This window comes from Schistocerca gregaria, chromosome 2, assembly GCF_023897955.1.
Source record: "Schistocerca gregaria isolate iqSchGreg1 chromosome 2, iqSchGreg1.2, whole genome shotgun sequence".
Classification (NCBI taxonomy): Eukaryota; Metazoa; Arthropoda; class Insecta; order Orthoptera; family Acrididae; genus Schistocerca; species Schistocerca gregaria.
This window is the reverse complement of record NC_064921.1, coordinates 654,219,184-654,235,994: the sequence shown is the minus strand read 5'-3', so window position 1 is coordinate 654,235,994 and position 16,811 is coordinate 654,219,184. Positions and strand designations below refer to the sequence as shown.

The 16,811-nt window shown below is 39.5% G+C and overlaps 1 protein-coding gene across 3 annotated transcripts in view; it reads right to left on the bottom strand.

The window, feature by feature from the left end:
- LOC126334685 (lysophospholipid acyltransferase 7) overlaps nt 1-16,811 on the bottom strand; it is a 131,215-nt gene that overhangs the window by 71,166 nt on the left and 43,238 nt on the right. For all 3 annotated transcript variants that reach the window (XM_049997164.1, XM_049997162.1, XM_049997163.1), the window contains exon 3: nt 10,703-10,856. In XM_049997164.1, the coding sequence (XP_049853121.1) occupies nt 10,703-10,856 (154 nt within the window). The remainder of the gene's footprint in view (nt 1-10,702; nt 10,857-16,811) is intronic.

Below are 16,811 nucleotides of genomic sequence, written 5' to 3'. Positions count from 1 at the left end.
AGTTTTCAGTTGTTGTATTACCCTTATACTCTGATCTCACCATCATTACAACTCAAGCACATGTGTTCATGTTTTACATACCAAGTAAACCTGTATTTACTTAATATGGCATGCTCCCACTTTTATTTAATGATCTTTTTTCAAGATGATAATTTTACATCTGGCATTTTGTGGGGAGCCAATATTTTTCTTAATTTATTGCCAATTTTGAGCTTGATGTCCTGCAATTTATGTTAATGACATAAACTGTAAGTACATATTTTGTAATTATGCACCAATTTTCATTCACTTTTTAATACATTTTACATCTTTTGAAAGTTTATGTGGTCTTACTATGTGCAGTTTTTGCTTTTAGCAACCACCTGAAAATGGCATACAAGGGCGAAACCTAGGTCTTGATTAAATAAACAATGACACAGTCAAATGGCAGGGGTCTAGTGAAGCAGGGGATACAACCCGTCGGCTTTGACCAGTGACGTCATACATTACTCATAGATAATGATGTCTTCACTTTCAGCCATAGATAATAAAACAGTTCTGTGTTATGGATAAGCGGGATCATTGTGCATTAAAAGAACTGAATGTGATTTTAAAAGAGATTGCTACATATTGTTCAAAATATTCTTCGTGTGCATTTATTCAAATAATTGAATCAAACAATGGAAAATCCAGGATGGACTGTAACAATACGAGAGAAGGAAAATTGCTACTCACCATATTGCGGAGGTGTTGAGTCATAATAGGCACAGTAAAAAGATTCACACAGTCATAGCTTTCGGCCATTAAGGCCTTTCTCAGCAGTACACACACACACACACACACACACACACACACACACACACACACACACAAACACGCAAGCGCAACTTGCACATACATCTGCAGTCTCAGAGAGCAGTGTAGTTTCAGCTCTGAGACTGCAGATGTGTGTGCAACTTGTGCTTGTGTGTGTGTGTGTGTGTGTGTGTGTGTGTGTGTGTGTGTGTGTGTGTGATTTTTGTTGATGTCTTTTTAGGCGAGCTTCAGTTCTTTTAAGAAGTACCTGTGTCGTAAGTTCAGTTTTCTATTTTTTTTTCTTTTACTGCATTTGACTATTTTGACGAATTTCATTGTTGTCTAACACCATTACATATGTTTTCATGTACTCCAGTATGTAGTAGAAATTTTGCAGCTGTCATTCTTCTTTCGTTTCCAAGCACTAGCATCAGTACGATTTATTCGAATCTGTACTAGCAATACCAAAGGCGAAATGCCCAACACAACTAAAATTTGTATCCCGCCTTCATTTGATCTTTACACTGACACTGTCTATTTGAAAAGAACGACATACGTAGCATTGATGAGATTTACCTATATAAGTGAAATGGAGAGCAGGATACAAATGTTGTGTATAGCTACATAGCTCAACTAAAGAATGGGATACTATTGTCACTGCTGCGATCATAACTGTAACTTTCAGTCAATACTATTAGCATCGAAGGGGGGGAAAAAAAAAAAAAAAAACTGTACCCCATAGTGAAGTACGGGATACAAGTTGTATATGTGTCATCTTATTGCCTCTTTGTGTAGTTCAACTGAGGTACAGGTTGCAAATGCAATGTACATCAATTTCCAAGTTTTCGTTAGCAGTGTACATCTATATAGGTCAACAGAAGTATGGGATACAAATATTATGTATGTAACTCCTTCTGCCATCGGTAGTACTACTATCTACGTAAGAACAGACTATTAGTGGTAGCGGAGGGGAGGAAACAACACATGTAAAATTTGTATCCCGCACTTCAGTTGACCTATATAGTTCAACTGAGCAACAGCATATTAATGCTAACAAAAATGAAGAAATCTACGCACACTAAACTTGTATCCTTGTAATGTGTCTTGCAGCGGACTCTCCGCGATATTTTCAGAAATGTTATAAATTATACTAATTCTGTCAGAGACAGCAAAGGACTTGGAAGAGCACTTGAACGGAATGTACAGTGTCTTGAAAGGAGGATATAAGATGAACATCAACAAAAGCAAAACGAGAATAATGGAATGTAGTCGAATTAAGTCGGGTGATGCTGAGGGAATTAGATTAGGAAATGAGACTCTTAAAGTAGTAAAGGAGTTTTACTATTTGGGGAGCAAAATAACTGATGATGGTCGAAGTAGAGAGGATATAAAATGTAGACTGGCAATGGCTAGGAAAGCGTTTCTGAAGAAGAGAAATTTGTTAACATCGAGTATAGATTTAATTGTCAGGAAGTCATTTCTGAAAGTATTTGTATGGAGTGTAGCCATGTATGGAAGCGAAACATGGACGATAAATAGTTTGGACAAGAAGAGAATAGAAGCTTTCGAAATGTGGTGCTACTGAAGAATGCTGAAGATTAGATGGGTAGATCACATAACTAATGAGGAAGTATTGAATAGGATTGGTGAGAAGACGAGTTTGTGGCACAACTTGACAAAAAGAAGGGATCGGTTGGTAGGACATGTTCTGAGGCATCAAGGGATCACCAATTTAGTATTGGAGGGCAGTGTAGAGGGTAAAAATCGTAGAGGGAGACCAAGAGATGGATACACTAAGCAGATTCAAAAGGATGTAGGTTGCAGTAGGTACTGGGAGATGAAGAAGCTTGCACAGGATAGAGTAGCATGGAGAGCTGCATCAAACCAGTCTCAGGACTGAAGACAACAACAACAACAACTCAGTACATATCTCGAAATATTTCTTCTTATCTTACCAATTATCAATGCAAAGTAGTTTCAAGCCCAATTATTCCTTGGAGCATCCATTTACTCCATGGAATAGCTTCTCTGCTATCTATGTTTTCTCTTATGAAAAGAATGGAGGACTTCTTGCCGATTAGTCGTGAAAAAAGGAGGATGTATATGTCTGTATTGTTGAGCTAGTCGCCATCTTGATGAGATTCTGTATGAGAAGGAATTTAATACATGAAGTAAACTAAAGTAAGTGTGTTCGCGTATTATTTAACTGATTATTACTGACAGTGTCTGCTTACTACGCTGTGTTGCACGGGATCAGTGGGGAACATGTGATTTACACTGGATGAACCTGCCATTTTGTATGCTCAAGATATTCAGTTACTTCAAATAAATAGGCTAACACAGTCTTACCAGCAGATCTCCAGTCTTCCCCATGTGATCACTGAAAATTAATAATTATTACAAATGTTTTCAGGAGATCGACTGACAATTTTCGTCGCACCGAGACTTCGAAATTGCTTCACTGCCTTATGGAATTTAAGTTAAGCTCAATTTAATCAGGATAGAACAGTATTGAACTGTGTGAACGTGATAAGCCTGCTTTGTGAATGAAAATTCCTTTAACATATGCATGTTATTATCCTGATCAGTGAAGCTAAATCAGGCCAGTGTGAGAGAGGTTTTTAAATTTTAGATTCCACAAAAAAATATTAAATCCTGTACTGCAGTTAACCAATAGGAGTTCGAATGAGGTTTGAGATACAAGCCATATATATGTGACGTGAGGTATTCTATGCTACCAATATATCCATCCATTTTTCCCCTTCATTTTCCACAGAGATAATATGATACAAATGTGAAAATACTACTTGCCTTGATATATGTCAACTATATTTTTCGTCTCTCGTATTTATTTTTTCTGAACAGTCTTGTCAGCTCTTTCATCTGTGTAATAAATGCTCTCTGGCCAATTCTGACATTACTGGTCAAAGCCGACGGGTTGTATCCCCTGCTTCAGTATACCCAATGGCAGTGTGGTCATTTAAAAATTACTGTATGACTGTTGCTCAGCAGCATCAAAAACTTTAAAACAAGAATGTTGTAGGCACAAGACAAGAGCATGTGAAGAAACAGGTTATTTTGAAATACTATCCTATTTCCAAAAATAGTAATCATCTTGTAAGAGTTAAGCAATAAATAAGCAAATAAATTTTTTGATAACAGACAGAAATGATCTTGCTTGCTGATGGTGCAAAGAAATAGTCTGCCATGGGGGAAGTACATAATGAAAGTAACAATCATAGAGTAAGGGCCAGGAAACTTGGATGCTGAAAACGTTCTAGGTAAGAAGGAGAGAGGCAGCAGACTGGAGAAAGAAATGAGAAAAAAATAACAAAAGAAATGCCTGAAGGGCTGAAAAATGAGGCAAAACAAGACATCAGATTGTATGGAAATACTTGAACATCTAGAAAATGGCCCTCAAACAAGAGATATGGACATAGTCGCATGCTGGAAGTTTTAGTGTTAGAACATAGCACACAGAACATACAAATATGATGCAAGCATTATGTTTGATAAAAATTAATGGAAAGTGAGCATTTATTAGCAGATGTAGCACAGCAAGGGAGAATCCAAGAAGACAGCTCAAATCAGAAATTTATAAAATGTTAATTCAGAAGAAAAATGTAATTGCTTAGAAATGTGAGTCATTAGCCAGGCTAATCAACTGTCAGAATGCACACAGAAAATGTAAATAAAAAACACTATCAGAGACCTCAGCATTGTATATTCTTAGGCATACTGAAGCATAGGCTGTATTTTGCTGAAACAGCAACAATCCCACAATCATCAGCTGGGAGGAAAAAATCTTGTAATTTATACAATATTCAGAAAAATACAATTATTAACTGTCTTTTACAAGAACTGCATTGAGATGAGACAGAGAAAAATATTTTTCTACAGATTGCACTGGGAGTTTGCCTACTGAGTTAATGTACTGGCCAGCTCTTCTGTATCTCTGTGGATTTAAAAATTTTCTTACTGGAACTGTCTTTTTGTATATAAATATTATTAATAGATCATTATAGATAGGAATATTCCATATAGATGAAAAACTATCGATAATGAAACTTCTCTTTAAAAAATATGACATTTATTATAACAAAAACATATCAGTCTGATTATTGAAAAAATTCTGAAATAACATTGAAAAACTATCCAATTTGCTGGGGAATAAAAACACTGAAACTGCAGTATATGATTTTCTAAAACCTAAAGCTGATTCTTATTGTTCGTTTACTTATGAGACACAGTACTTGTGGTAGGTAATACCAGCATTTGTACTGCAGGCGTAAGTGAAACTGATTAAAATGAAAGAAGAAGGAAGATAAAGGTTTACCATTGATTCTGCGGTCATTGGACGTACATCACTAGTTTTGACTGGGGAATGGTAGGGAGGGAAATCAGCCATATTCTCTCATAGTAACTATCCTGGGAATCACCTTAAGCAGTTATGAGAAAGTACAGGAAACATACACCTGAATGCCCAACCAGGGATTTGAATCACTGAGCACTGTGTTCCAATGTGGCCCCTTGCATGGTAACTATACACGAAATAAGGCAATGGGTTAGTGAGAACCATATGGTAGTGAACAATACACAGTAGTGTGGACAGGCTTCAATCACAGAAAAAGCAGAGAAGTATTCTGACATCGTGGATGGAGTTTGGGAGCCATACGCTTCAGAAGGTGTCTCATACAAAATACATAGGAGTATGGGTTAACAGCATTTAAGGTAGGAAAACCATCTGTAAATACTAAGTAAATGTTGATAAATTTTGAGAATACTGAAAGTATGGCAAGGAAAAAAATATGTATTTATTATTCTTTATAATACAGTTTATTAAAAATGGGGGAGGGGGAGTTCTGTTGAGAAATATGTAAATATTACAATACTACGTTACATTAGTCATATTCATGGACCCCACAGACAGTGAGCTCTGGGATACGGAAAAAAGTCAAGGATGTAAATTAAATTAAATTAAATTAAAGTACAATACAGTGACATGACATTACATTACATTTTACAGCGCTAATTATAACTGAATCAGTGAGCTGCAAAAGGGGTTATGTTCCACAAAGTACATTTTTCAGGATACACAAAAAACTAGTTTACTACACACCAGGTTTAAGCATGGTGTTGTGATGGGCATTGTAGCAGTTGACCCCAGGAAGAGAACTATGTATCATTACAATATACCTTAGCCATTAACTGTGATCAGTAACCAAGTTTTAACGTAATAGGGATGACTCTTTCCAAACATGATGATGTTGATGAGGCAACTCGCATTCTGTTTGCAGCAGAAGGGTTGTGTTAGGCAAGTTAATATTATTCATATTCATAATAGCAATAAAAAGTGTGTTATGACTATACAGGTTTATTCATAATGTACTCAAAATACAGCCATAAGCAAAAAACAGCAAAGCAGACAATGAGGAGTATGTTTCATTTTTATCTTGTTCATCCTTTGCTGGTCACTGCCAGATACTGTTATAAAATGGTCTGTGCCTGTCAGGAATGTACTGTAGAATATTCTTTGCATAATCTAGTTTCTTCTCTTTATTGGACCAGGTCCATAATAAGCTTGTTTATATGGGCAATGCACCTTCTATGATTAAATGCCCTTCTAACAAACACTTCTCTTGAAGGGACATGATCCCTTATTACACCAAATGATGCATACTGATATAAAGATCAGTTATCTCCAATAAACATAATTTGGAAAAAAAGTGACATGACTCCCTTTTTAATTCATTGATTCAATTATACATTAACCTAAGATATTGAAGTTCAGATATTCTGTGAAGATACTCTTCAATGGAGTAGAAGGAGTTATTACTCAACAGGAAGTTCTCTATGTGACTTTGTAGGCTTTCCTGGCATAATAAGTCTTGAAAGTCTCTTCAGGTATGCTAACAGATCCTAAAATCAACTCGATTCAATATTTCAGTTACCCAACTGTTCACCATCTCCAGGAGAACTCTGTTGCTGCTGAGTCCTGCTGAGAATATCAGTTCTCAGCAGGACTCAGAAGCAGCGGCAGCAGTGTTCTCCTGAAGATGGCGAACAGCTGGATTGCTGAAATATTAAATCGAGCTGATTTTAGGATCCAATAGCAAACTTGAAGGGACTTTCAAGACAGTTTTCTAATTCAGTCTTAAAACTTGACTACATTATATAGCTGACATTTAATGTGTTCTGGTGTGTTGCTGAATACAACTGCACTCAACTTGTTTTTGTACTAATGTCAATCCCTTCAGGCTTTTGTAGAAGTTGTTTTTGGTCCTGACATTGTATTCATACTTTTCTCTATTTAGATTGGAAAAGAAATATTGGTAATGATAAAGGACATTAATGAAGATATATATTGTGACATAGTTGTCAAAATACCCAGTTTTTTGAAGAAGTCTTTGTAGGATGTTCTCAAATTAACATAAGATATAATTAATATAAAATGCTTACGTATTTTGAAATTGTTCGCCATGTAATTCAAATTTCCTCAGAAAATGATTCTATTACTCATTAGTGAGTGGAAATACTCAGAATAAACTAATTTATTAATTTTTAAATGACCAATAGGAGTAATCATGCATAGTGTAAACATAGCTGAACCAAGGTGATTCATTAATTCTAGGCAGGGGTTTTCCAATAGAGGTTGTGATGTATCTGTAGTCCTCCAAACCTAACACTTTCCACTTCTTTTATTTCACTGGTTGAGAAACTTATTTTATGGCTTGTTGAGTCCTGCAAAGAGTACTGAACTCTAAATATTAAGTCTTATAAAATTTAATGATGATCAATTTGCCTAGAGCCATCTGTTGATGTTTTTGAATATATCTTCAGCTGGCTTTTTCAATAGGGATAAAGTCAGCATTATTTATTCCTAGACTTGGATCATTCGCAAAAATTAATAATTTGTACATTCTGCATCTATATACTGGGTGATCAAAAAGTCAGTATAAATTTGAAAACTTAATAAATCATGGAATAATGTAGATAGAGAGGTGAAAATTGACACACATGCTTGGAATGGCATGGAGTTTTACTGGGGAAAAAATTCACTAAATATCCTACAGATGGCACTGGAGAGCAACTGCTACCATGATAGGTGAGAGGTATGCCGATATGTTACAAAATCGCATCATCCCCAGCCTGGCTGATAAACACCTGCTGGAACGTACAATGTTTATGCAGGATGGCGCTCCACCCTATATTGCTAGATGCGTGAAAGATCTCTTGCACGCATCGTTTGGTGATGATCGCGTGCTCAGCCGCCACTTTCGTCATGCTTGGCCTCCCAGGTCCCCAGACCTCAGTCCGTGCAGTTATTGGCTTTGGGGTTACCTGAAGTCGCAAGTGTATTGTGATCGACCGACATCTCTAGGGATGCTGAAAGACAACATCTGATGCCAATGCCTCACCATAACTCCAGACATGCTTTATAGTGCTGTTCACAACATTATTCCTCGACTACAGCTATTGTTGAGGAATGATGGTGGACATATTGAGCATTTCCTGTAAGAATATCATCTTTGCTTTTTCTTACTTTGTTATGCTAATTACTGCTATTCGGATCAGATGAAGTGCCATCTGTAGGACATTTTTTGAACTTTTGTATTTTTTGGTTCTAATAAAACCCCATGTCATTCGAAGCATGTGTGTCAATTTTTACCTCCCTATCTACATTATTCCATGATTTATTCAGTTTTCAAATTTATACTGACTTTTTGATCCCCTGGTATATCAGAAAAAACAGAGGATACAAAACTCAATTTTGTGGTATACCATGTCTGATTCCTTCAAATTCTGACTGCCTTTTGTATAAAATACTTTACCCTCTTGACCTTCTCAGTTATCTACATCTATGAATGCACATTTGTCATGAAGTCTTTTTGGCACTTTTTTTTTAAAATTAAAAATGAAATTCAGTAATAATGAGATAAGAAGCAAGGATGATTATCACAGGCAAATATATATGACATCTCTCTATCAGAAAAGTGTGCTCTATTAACCTAAAGCTTAATTCATTGCTCCAGCTCAGTTCACAGATGCAAAGGTCCATTGATCCCCAGTCCATAGATTACGTAAAGACAAAATCAAACAATGGAAGATTCAGAATGGAATAATGGCAATATTATGAGAAGGATAGTTGCTACTCACCATATAGCACAGTTGCTGAGTCACGTACAGATGCAACAAAAAGACTGCCAACAAAACTTTCAGCCAAACAGGTCTTCATCAGAATAGACCACACACACACACACACACACACACACACACACACACAAGACCACTGTCTCTGGCTACCAAGGCCAGACTCCAAGCAGCAGCACATGATGGGAGAAGCAAACTGGGTAGTGAGGGTAAGGAAGATGCTGGGGCAGGATGGCAGGGTAGGGGTGGTGGACGGTAGAGTACGGCTTGTGGGAGCATATAGGGACGAGGTGGGGAGAGGGTAGGGCAAGTAGGTGCAGTCAGGAGGTTAGATGGAAGGAGGGGGCAGGGGGGTGGACAGGGGCAGAAGGAGAGAAGCAAAAAGACTGTGGGTGTGTTGGTGGAATAGAGGGCTGTGTAGTGCTGGAATGGGAACAGGGAAACAGATAGCTGGGTTGATTGAGGCCAGAAGGATTAGGGGAACATAGAATATATTGTAGGGAGAGTTCCCACCTGTGCAATTAAGAAAATCTAGTGTGGGAAGGATCCAGATGGCACAGGCTGTGAAGCAGTCACTGAAATGAATAATGTCATGTTGGGCAGCATGCTCAGCAACTGGGTGGTCCAGCTGTTTCTTTTCTGCAGTTTGTTGGATGCCATTCATGTGTACAGACAGCTTGTTGGTTGTCAGGCCCACATAGAATGCAGCACAATGGTTGCAGCTTAGCTTGTGGATCACATGACTGGTTTCACAGGTAGGCCTGCCTTTGATGGAATAGATGATGGTTGTGACTGGACTGGAGTGGTTAGTGGTGCAGGTATGCATGTTCTGTGAGAAAAGTGTGTGCAACTATCCAATTTTTAGTAAGTTGTATTTTAACAGTTATGAAAAATCTCAGAAAGCCATCTAGGTAGGAGCCATCTAGCACAGATGAACTGTAACCTCTGTGAATCTAAAATACACAAGATTATGAAGGTGTAGTAAAATGATCACACAACCTAATTGAGATGCTGAAACAGTTTGCCAAACCAAGATTCACAGTTGAATTTCTAGATTTCATTTTCAGAGCTATATTGTGTCTTGTCCAGGAAGAAACCTTGGTCTGAAAAAGATTCAATATGTCACTGTCTTACACCTCCATCAAAAAAATTTACTTTACTGATCTACTACAGAATGAGAATTTTTAATTTTCAGGACCTGCAGAGAAATAGGAAACGGAGGAAGAAAGGGGTAGAGGGTGCAGTGTTACAAATGACAAAGTGACTCACTCATGTAAATGATACTTTAAGGTGACATAACTGGGCAGTGTATTGATATATGATATCATTAAAAATACTGTAACATTTCAATACAATACTGGAAAACAATTTGTTAATTTTTGCATTGGGAAAATCTAGAACCTGATTAAAAATGGATCTGAAGCTTGTTAAGTTACAGGTCATCTAATTTTTACTCCAAAATCTAGAATTGAAGCCTGTCTTTATATAACCTATAACATTCTCATAAGTAAAAGTTTTTCAAATTTTAAAAACAGGATAGACTCATAACATTATTTTGTGCACTATGAAACAAACTCAGCTGCTTACAAATTAGCATTAAAACATGAGTGTCATTATTAATACAAAGCTTAATGATTGAAGTAGCAAGAAGCATAGAAGCCATATTTTTTTTCAGAACTAAAGTATCACTGAAATGGCAGCAAAATTAAAAACAAAGTACTGTTGCTAAAATTGCGACTTGCAGTTATATAAATATTGTGCATGACTTAAAACATACCTGTGAGAACACCAACATAACAAAAAGCATAATGAAATATTTCCAATCCATCATAATTAATTTCTTCTTGCTGTTGGAGTTCTAGCTTATCGCTGGACTTTTCTGACACGTTCTTACTTTCGGAATCATTCTTTTCAAAAGCCAAGCCAGAAAGCTGAAATAAATGGTAATATTATTTCCCTTAGAGTTTTGTTGTAACCAGTAATAATTCCAGTATTCGGAACTAAATCGGGGTACAGTCTGGATTTGGAAATGGTTGAATTATCTGGGAAAAAACATATGTTCAACACAAATAAAGTTACTAGATAGGACAACCAGCCACAAAACAATGTAGTGTAGCAATGTGAAAAAGTGGCAATGTAGTGACATGAGGAAGTGGTAATGCTGCGAATACCATGCAAAATCCTCCACAACAATACAACTACACTTTGTCACCAAAAGTATCCGGGCAAATGACTGGAAATGACTTAAAAGTTCGTGGTGCCCTCAATCGGTAATGCTGGAATTCAATATGGTGTTGGCCCACCTTTAGCCTTGATGACAGCTTCCATTCTAGCAGGCATATGTTCAGTCAGGTGTTGGAAGGTCTCTTGGGGAACGGCAGCCCATTTTTCACAGAGCTCTGCACTGAGGAGAGGTATCGATGTCGGTCGGCGAGGCCTGGCAGAAAATCGGCATTCTAAAACATCCCAAAGACGTTCTATAGGATTAAGGTCAGGACTCTGTGCAGGCCAGTCCATTACAGGGACATTATTGTCGTGTAACCACTCTAATGCAGGCCATGCATTATGAACAGGAAGTTGTAATCACCATCCTCAAACTGCTCTTCAACAGTGGGAAGCTAGAAGGTGCTTAAAAAATCAATGTAGGCCTGTGCTGAGACAGTGCCACACAAAACAACAAAGGGTGCAAGCCCCTCCATGAAAAACACGACCACACCATAACACCACAGGCTTCAAATTTTACTGTTGTCACTACACACACTTGCAGATGACATTCATCGGGCATTCACCATACCCACACCCTGCCATCGGATCACCACATTGTGTACTGTGATCCATCACTCCACACAACGTTTTTCCACTGTTCAATCATCCAACGTTTACACTCCTTACACCAAGTGAGGCATTGTTTGACATTTACCGGCATGATGTGTGGCTTACGAGCTCACCTCCTGTCTAACTGTCATAGCACTTGCAGTGGATCCTGATGCAGTTTGGAATTCCTGTGTAATGGTCTGGATAGATGTCTGCCTATTACACATTACAACTCTCTTCAACTGTCGGCGGTCTCTGTCAGTCAACAGACGAGGTTGGCCCTGTACACTTTTGTGCTGCACATGTCCCTTCACATTTCCACTTCACTATCACATCTGAAATATTGGACCTAGGGATGTTTGTGGAAATCTCATGTACAGACATATGACACAAGTGATACCCAATCACCTGAACACATCCAAAGATCACGCGGAGTGCCCCATTCCGCTCTCTCACAACGTCTAACGACTACTGAGGTCACTGATATGGAGTACCTGGCAATAGATGGTAGCACAATGCACCTAATATGAAAAAGGTATGTTTTTGGGGGTTTCCGGGTACTTTTGATTACATAGTGTACATAGCCAATCACATATGGTAGTGTCATTATCTTGTTCAGAGGAGTTATTAAAGCACAGCTTACTTGGCTGCTGTTAACAGATATTTTTCTTACAGTCCACAGAATAAATTGGGTTGATTCATACAGCACTGTATTCACACTTTTTGATCATAAATAAAGATAATATTGTACGTATAAAACAGGTGTTGTACTGTACAGTACATGTCAAGCAAACAGAAAAATATTTTCCGTGTTTTAAAAGGAAAACTGGAAGTGCTTGGGTGGCTTGACAATAGGGAAGGTGCTACAAAATTGGTTATTGAACTTGATGTCAGTTTCTTTTGTTTTGCTTTAATGTGCAAAAACAACTATAGTCATACGCGCCCATGTCAGGACTGTAGAGCAGGAAGACAAAGAGAGAATTTAAAAATGACTACACATTAATTACAATCGATGGAAGAGAAGACAGTTAAAAATAGTAACGTGGAGTAAGGTCTATAAAGTATGCCATACAGAAATAGATGTACTGAATTAAAGATTAAATGTCCTTTGCCATTGGAGCAGATGATGCAATTGAAATGCTTTGTTGCCGGATGTACTGCATGGCCTAATACAGGGCCAAAAGTTCTGCTGTAAATACAGAGCAGTGTTCTGGAAGCTGATACTGGAAAACTTTGGTGCCACTGATGAAGACGTACTTGACACCATGCTCAGGTCATGAAACTGAAGGCAATAGAGCGAGACAAGAGTAGTTTCCTTAGGTAGTGAATGAAGGCCAAGGTGAACATGGGCTGCTGCATGAAGCCAAGGTGGTGAAGAGTTCACACACATCAGGAAAGTGGCAGGTAGCGTGAAGTTAAGCCGCCAGAGCAAGAGCCAAAAGCAAACTCCAGGAAGTAACAGAGAAGAGAGATGCACCCTATACTGGCAAGCAAAGGAGCCATTGAGGGAGGAGGCACAGAATGAGTGGCCATGCTTGCCAGACAAAAAGCGTATCTGCTGAGGAGAAAGTCATGGCGGTAGGACAGCAATAGTTCGGCAGCTTCTGCCTACAGACTCTCAAGCGTGCTGGGGTAAAAGGTGCCAGTGGCAAAACAGATGCTACAATGGTGGATAGTATTGAGACAGCGTAAGAAAGACGGACTTGCAGATGCGAAAATGAAACACCCATAGTCTAGTTTCGAACGGACAAGGGACCAGTAGAAATGGAGGAGGGTGGTTTGACCTGCTCCTCAGGAAGTACCATTTAGGACACATAGGATACTGAGGGACTGCATACAGTGGGCTGCCAGGTAAGCCACATGGGAGGATCAAGAAAAAACAAGTATAAGCACCAGGAAATTTGTAGTTTCAATGTACGGAAGAGCAACAGACCCAAGATGTACAGACAGTGGAAGAAACCAACTGTGCTGCAAGAAATTCATACAAACAGTTTTGTCAGTGGAAAAACAAAACTCACTGTTGATGCTCCATGAGTAAAGACGATCAAGACATTGCTGAAGACATCGCTCAATGAGACAAGTCCACAGAGAACTGCAATAGATGGCAAAACCATCAACGAAAAGGGAGCCGGAGATGCTCAGCTGGATACAGGCGATTATAATGTTAATGACAATAGCAAAGAGGACGACGCTCTGGGTGGAATCCTGAGGCACAACGTTTTCCTGGATAAAGGCGTCTGCAAGGCAGAACCCACATGTATCTCAAAACTTGTTCCTTTAAAAACTCATGAAGGAAATGAGGCATGTGGCCTCGGAAGCCTCACATCTACAGAGTACGGAGGATACCAGTCCTCCAGTAGGTGTTGCAAACTTTCTCGCTCGTGACATGGGTGGACAAAGTGACAAGATGGTCAACTGCAGAATGGTACACTCGAAATCCACACTGTGCAGTGGTTAATAAATTGTGAGATTCGAGCCACCATGTCAGCCGGGCATGAATCATATGTTCCATCACCTTGCAAACACAGCTCACAGCTGTTGAGAGAAATGGGTTGGCAGCTAGAAGGAAGGTGTTTATCCTAACTGGGGGTTATGTATAGGTATGACAGTGGCTTCACGCCAGTGTCTGGAAAACATTCCTTCTGCCCAGATGTGGTTGTACGTATGAAGGAGAAAGTCAAAGAGGATCTCCAAATCACTGAAGGAGAAAACCATTTCCCTTTGTGGGAATTCCTGGAGCCTTTCCGGTTGGCAGAGGAGGACTCAGATGTTTGTTGGCTGGAGGGGTGTAGGAAGTCTTTGCGGGAGCATTCCTGCTGTCCTTTTCGGCCTGATTGTTGTGTAGCAGGTGACTTCATCTCATGAGGCAGAAGTTCCGTGGCTTGTTGCACAGCTGGAGGAAAAGACGGGGACACCACCATGATGCTGCGCAATTTCACAACCATAGTGCTAAATTTGAGGTTGTATATCTGCATGGCCCTGTCCTTTGTGGAGCAAGATGTAGTAAGAACAGTACTGTAGGTGCCAAATGGTAGAATGCAGGGTTTGCAACTACTCAACAATGTGTGAGTGACCGGGTAAGGTACTTTTTCCTTCACCCAGATTTCCGGGACAGCCTGCTAATCGAGATACACAGGACAATCTCTGGAGGAGGCGGTATGGTTGCCATTGCAGTTAATACTGTGGGGAGAAGGAGATGGGTAATCACCCTTGTGAGCATCCCTACAACAAGTTACACATTTCATATGAATTCCCAACTGCGAATAATGACTACCATTAGCCATAGAATGTAATGACAACAATGAAAATTTGTGCCAGACTGAGACTCGAACCTAGATTTCCTGCTTATTGTGAGCAGTCCCCTAATCATTTGGCTATCCATGCACAACTCATGGCCAGACCCAAATGTCCGTATGTCGTCAACCGTACATCTACAATCTGTACTTGCACATCCATTATGTGTATTCCCGTACAGATCAGACATTGTGCTTGAAAGTTCCATGCCCCGTATCGGCAGATGAATATGATAACACAATTGCGAATAATGATGACCATCAACTTTAGAATGGAATGACAACAATGAAAATTTGTGCTAGACTGGGACTCGAACCTGGATTTCCCGCTTATCACGAGCAGTCGCCTTACCATTTGGCTATCTGTGCACGACTCATGGTCAGACCCAAACACCTATATGTCACCAACTGTACATCTATGATCTGTACTTGCACATCCATTATGTGTATTCACATACAGTTCAAATGCACAGTTGACGACATATGGAAGTTTGGTTCTGGCGGCGAGTTGTGCATGGATAGCCAAATGGTAAGGCGACTGCTCATGATAAGCAGGAAATCCAGGTTTGAGTCTCGGTCCAGCACATATTTTCATTGTCATCATTCCATTCTACAGCTGATGGTAGTCATTATTCGCAATTGCAAATATATATGATGTGGTCACCACAGCGCATTGTCATCAGAACAATACTGGCATTGTATTATTGTGGTTACCCATTTGGCCGGGGGTCGGCACGATTCTCGAGAGTGGTTGTTACGATGTCACTGGTAGCAGTGCATCAAGTTCGGAACGTATGGTCGTACTATGATAACTACACAGTCTGCTTTGATCTTTGACAGAAGCACTACTCTATCAGAGGTGAGAAAAAGGGCACATGTGGGCAGTAAGGATGTATCTACTCTTCTAATCACCCAATGGACTGCAATGACACCCTGATCGGAAGGTACATTTGGATTTCTGCATCAGTCAGACCATCGAGCAACCTAGTGTAAGTAACACCGCGGGAATAATTCAGCATTCAATGGGCCTTGACAAGAACAGGATAGCCATGGAGGAGTGAAGCTGCAAGCAGTTGTGCTTGAGAATCAAAAGTAGCCTCCAAAAGCAAAGTGCCATTTCATAAACAAGAGCAGGATTTCACAGGGCCAGCAACTGCATGAACACATTTCTGAATAATAAACAGATTTATCACAGTGAAGGACTGACTGTATCAGTACATGAAATCAAGAGGAACTGTGGTGCAGCTGGTAGGGTCTTTGAATCGTTAGCCTCATTCTGTTTACATTTGGTAGAGGCTGACAGTGAAAAAGATGATTGGCTCATTGTGAGAAAATCCCCCATGATAGCCAGCATTTCCAATGACATGCTCCTTCCAATTGCCCCCCCCCCCCCCTCCCTCAGAAGGCGGTGCACCTGCCTTAGGTGATTTTACACACCTCAGGTCACACCTCCCGAACACCTGACTGAGGGATTAATTGGCAATTTAGGAAGGTAACAGTTCAGGCAATCACCCCTCCCTGGGCCTGGCCCTTATCAGGGGTATGTGAGAACCCTATCTGTCAACCTGGGGCTGGGAATTATACGTTACCCAGTAACCTGTTATGAGTCAGATGCGTGGGCTGGTCTTCAGGAACATATATGGAGGAAGAAGGAAAATAGGAACCTCATATGCCGAAGCGGAGGAAGGATAGGAGAAGGGGAACGAAAAAAGAAAGAAGGAATGACAGACAGTAGAGAGACTATTTTAATATCAGTGACTGAATATGCAGAACACATTT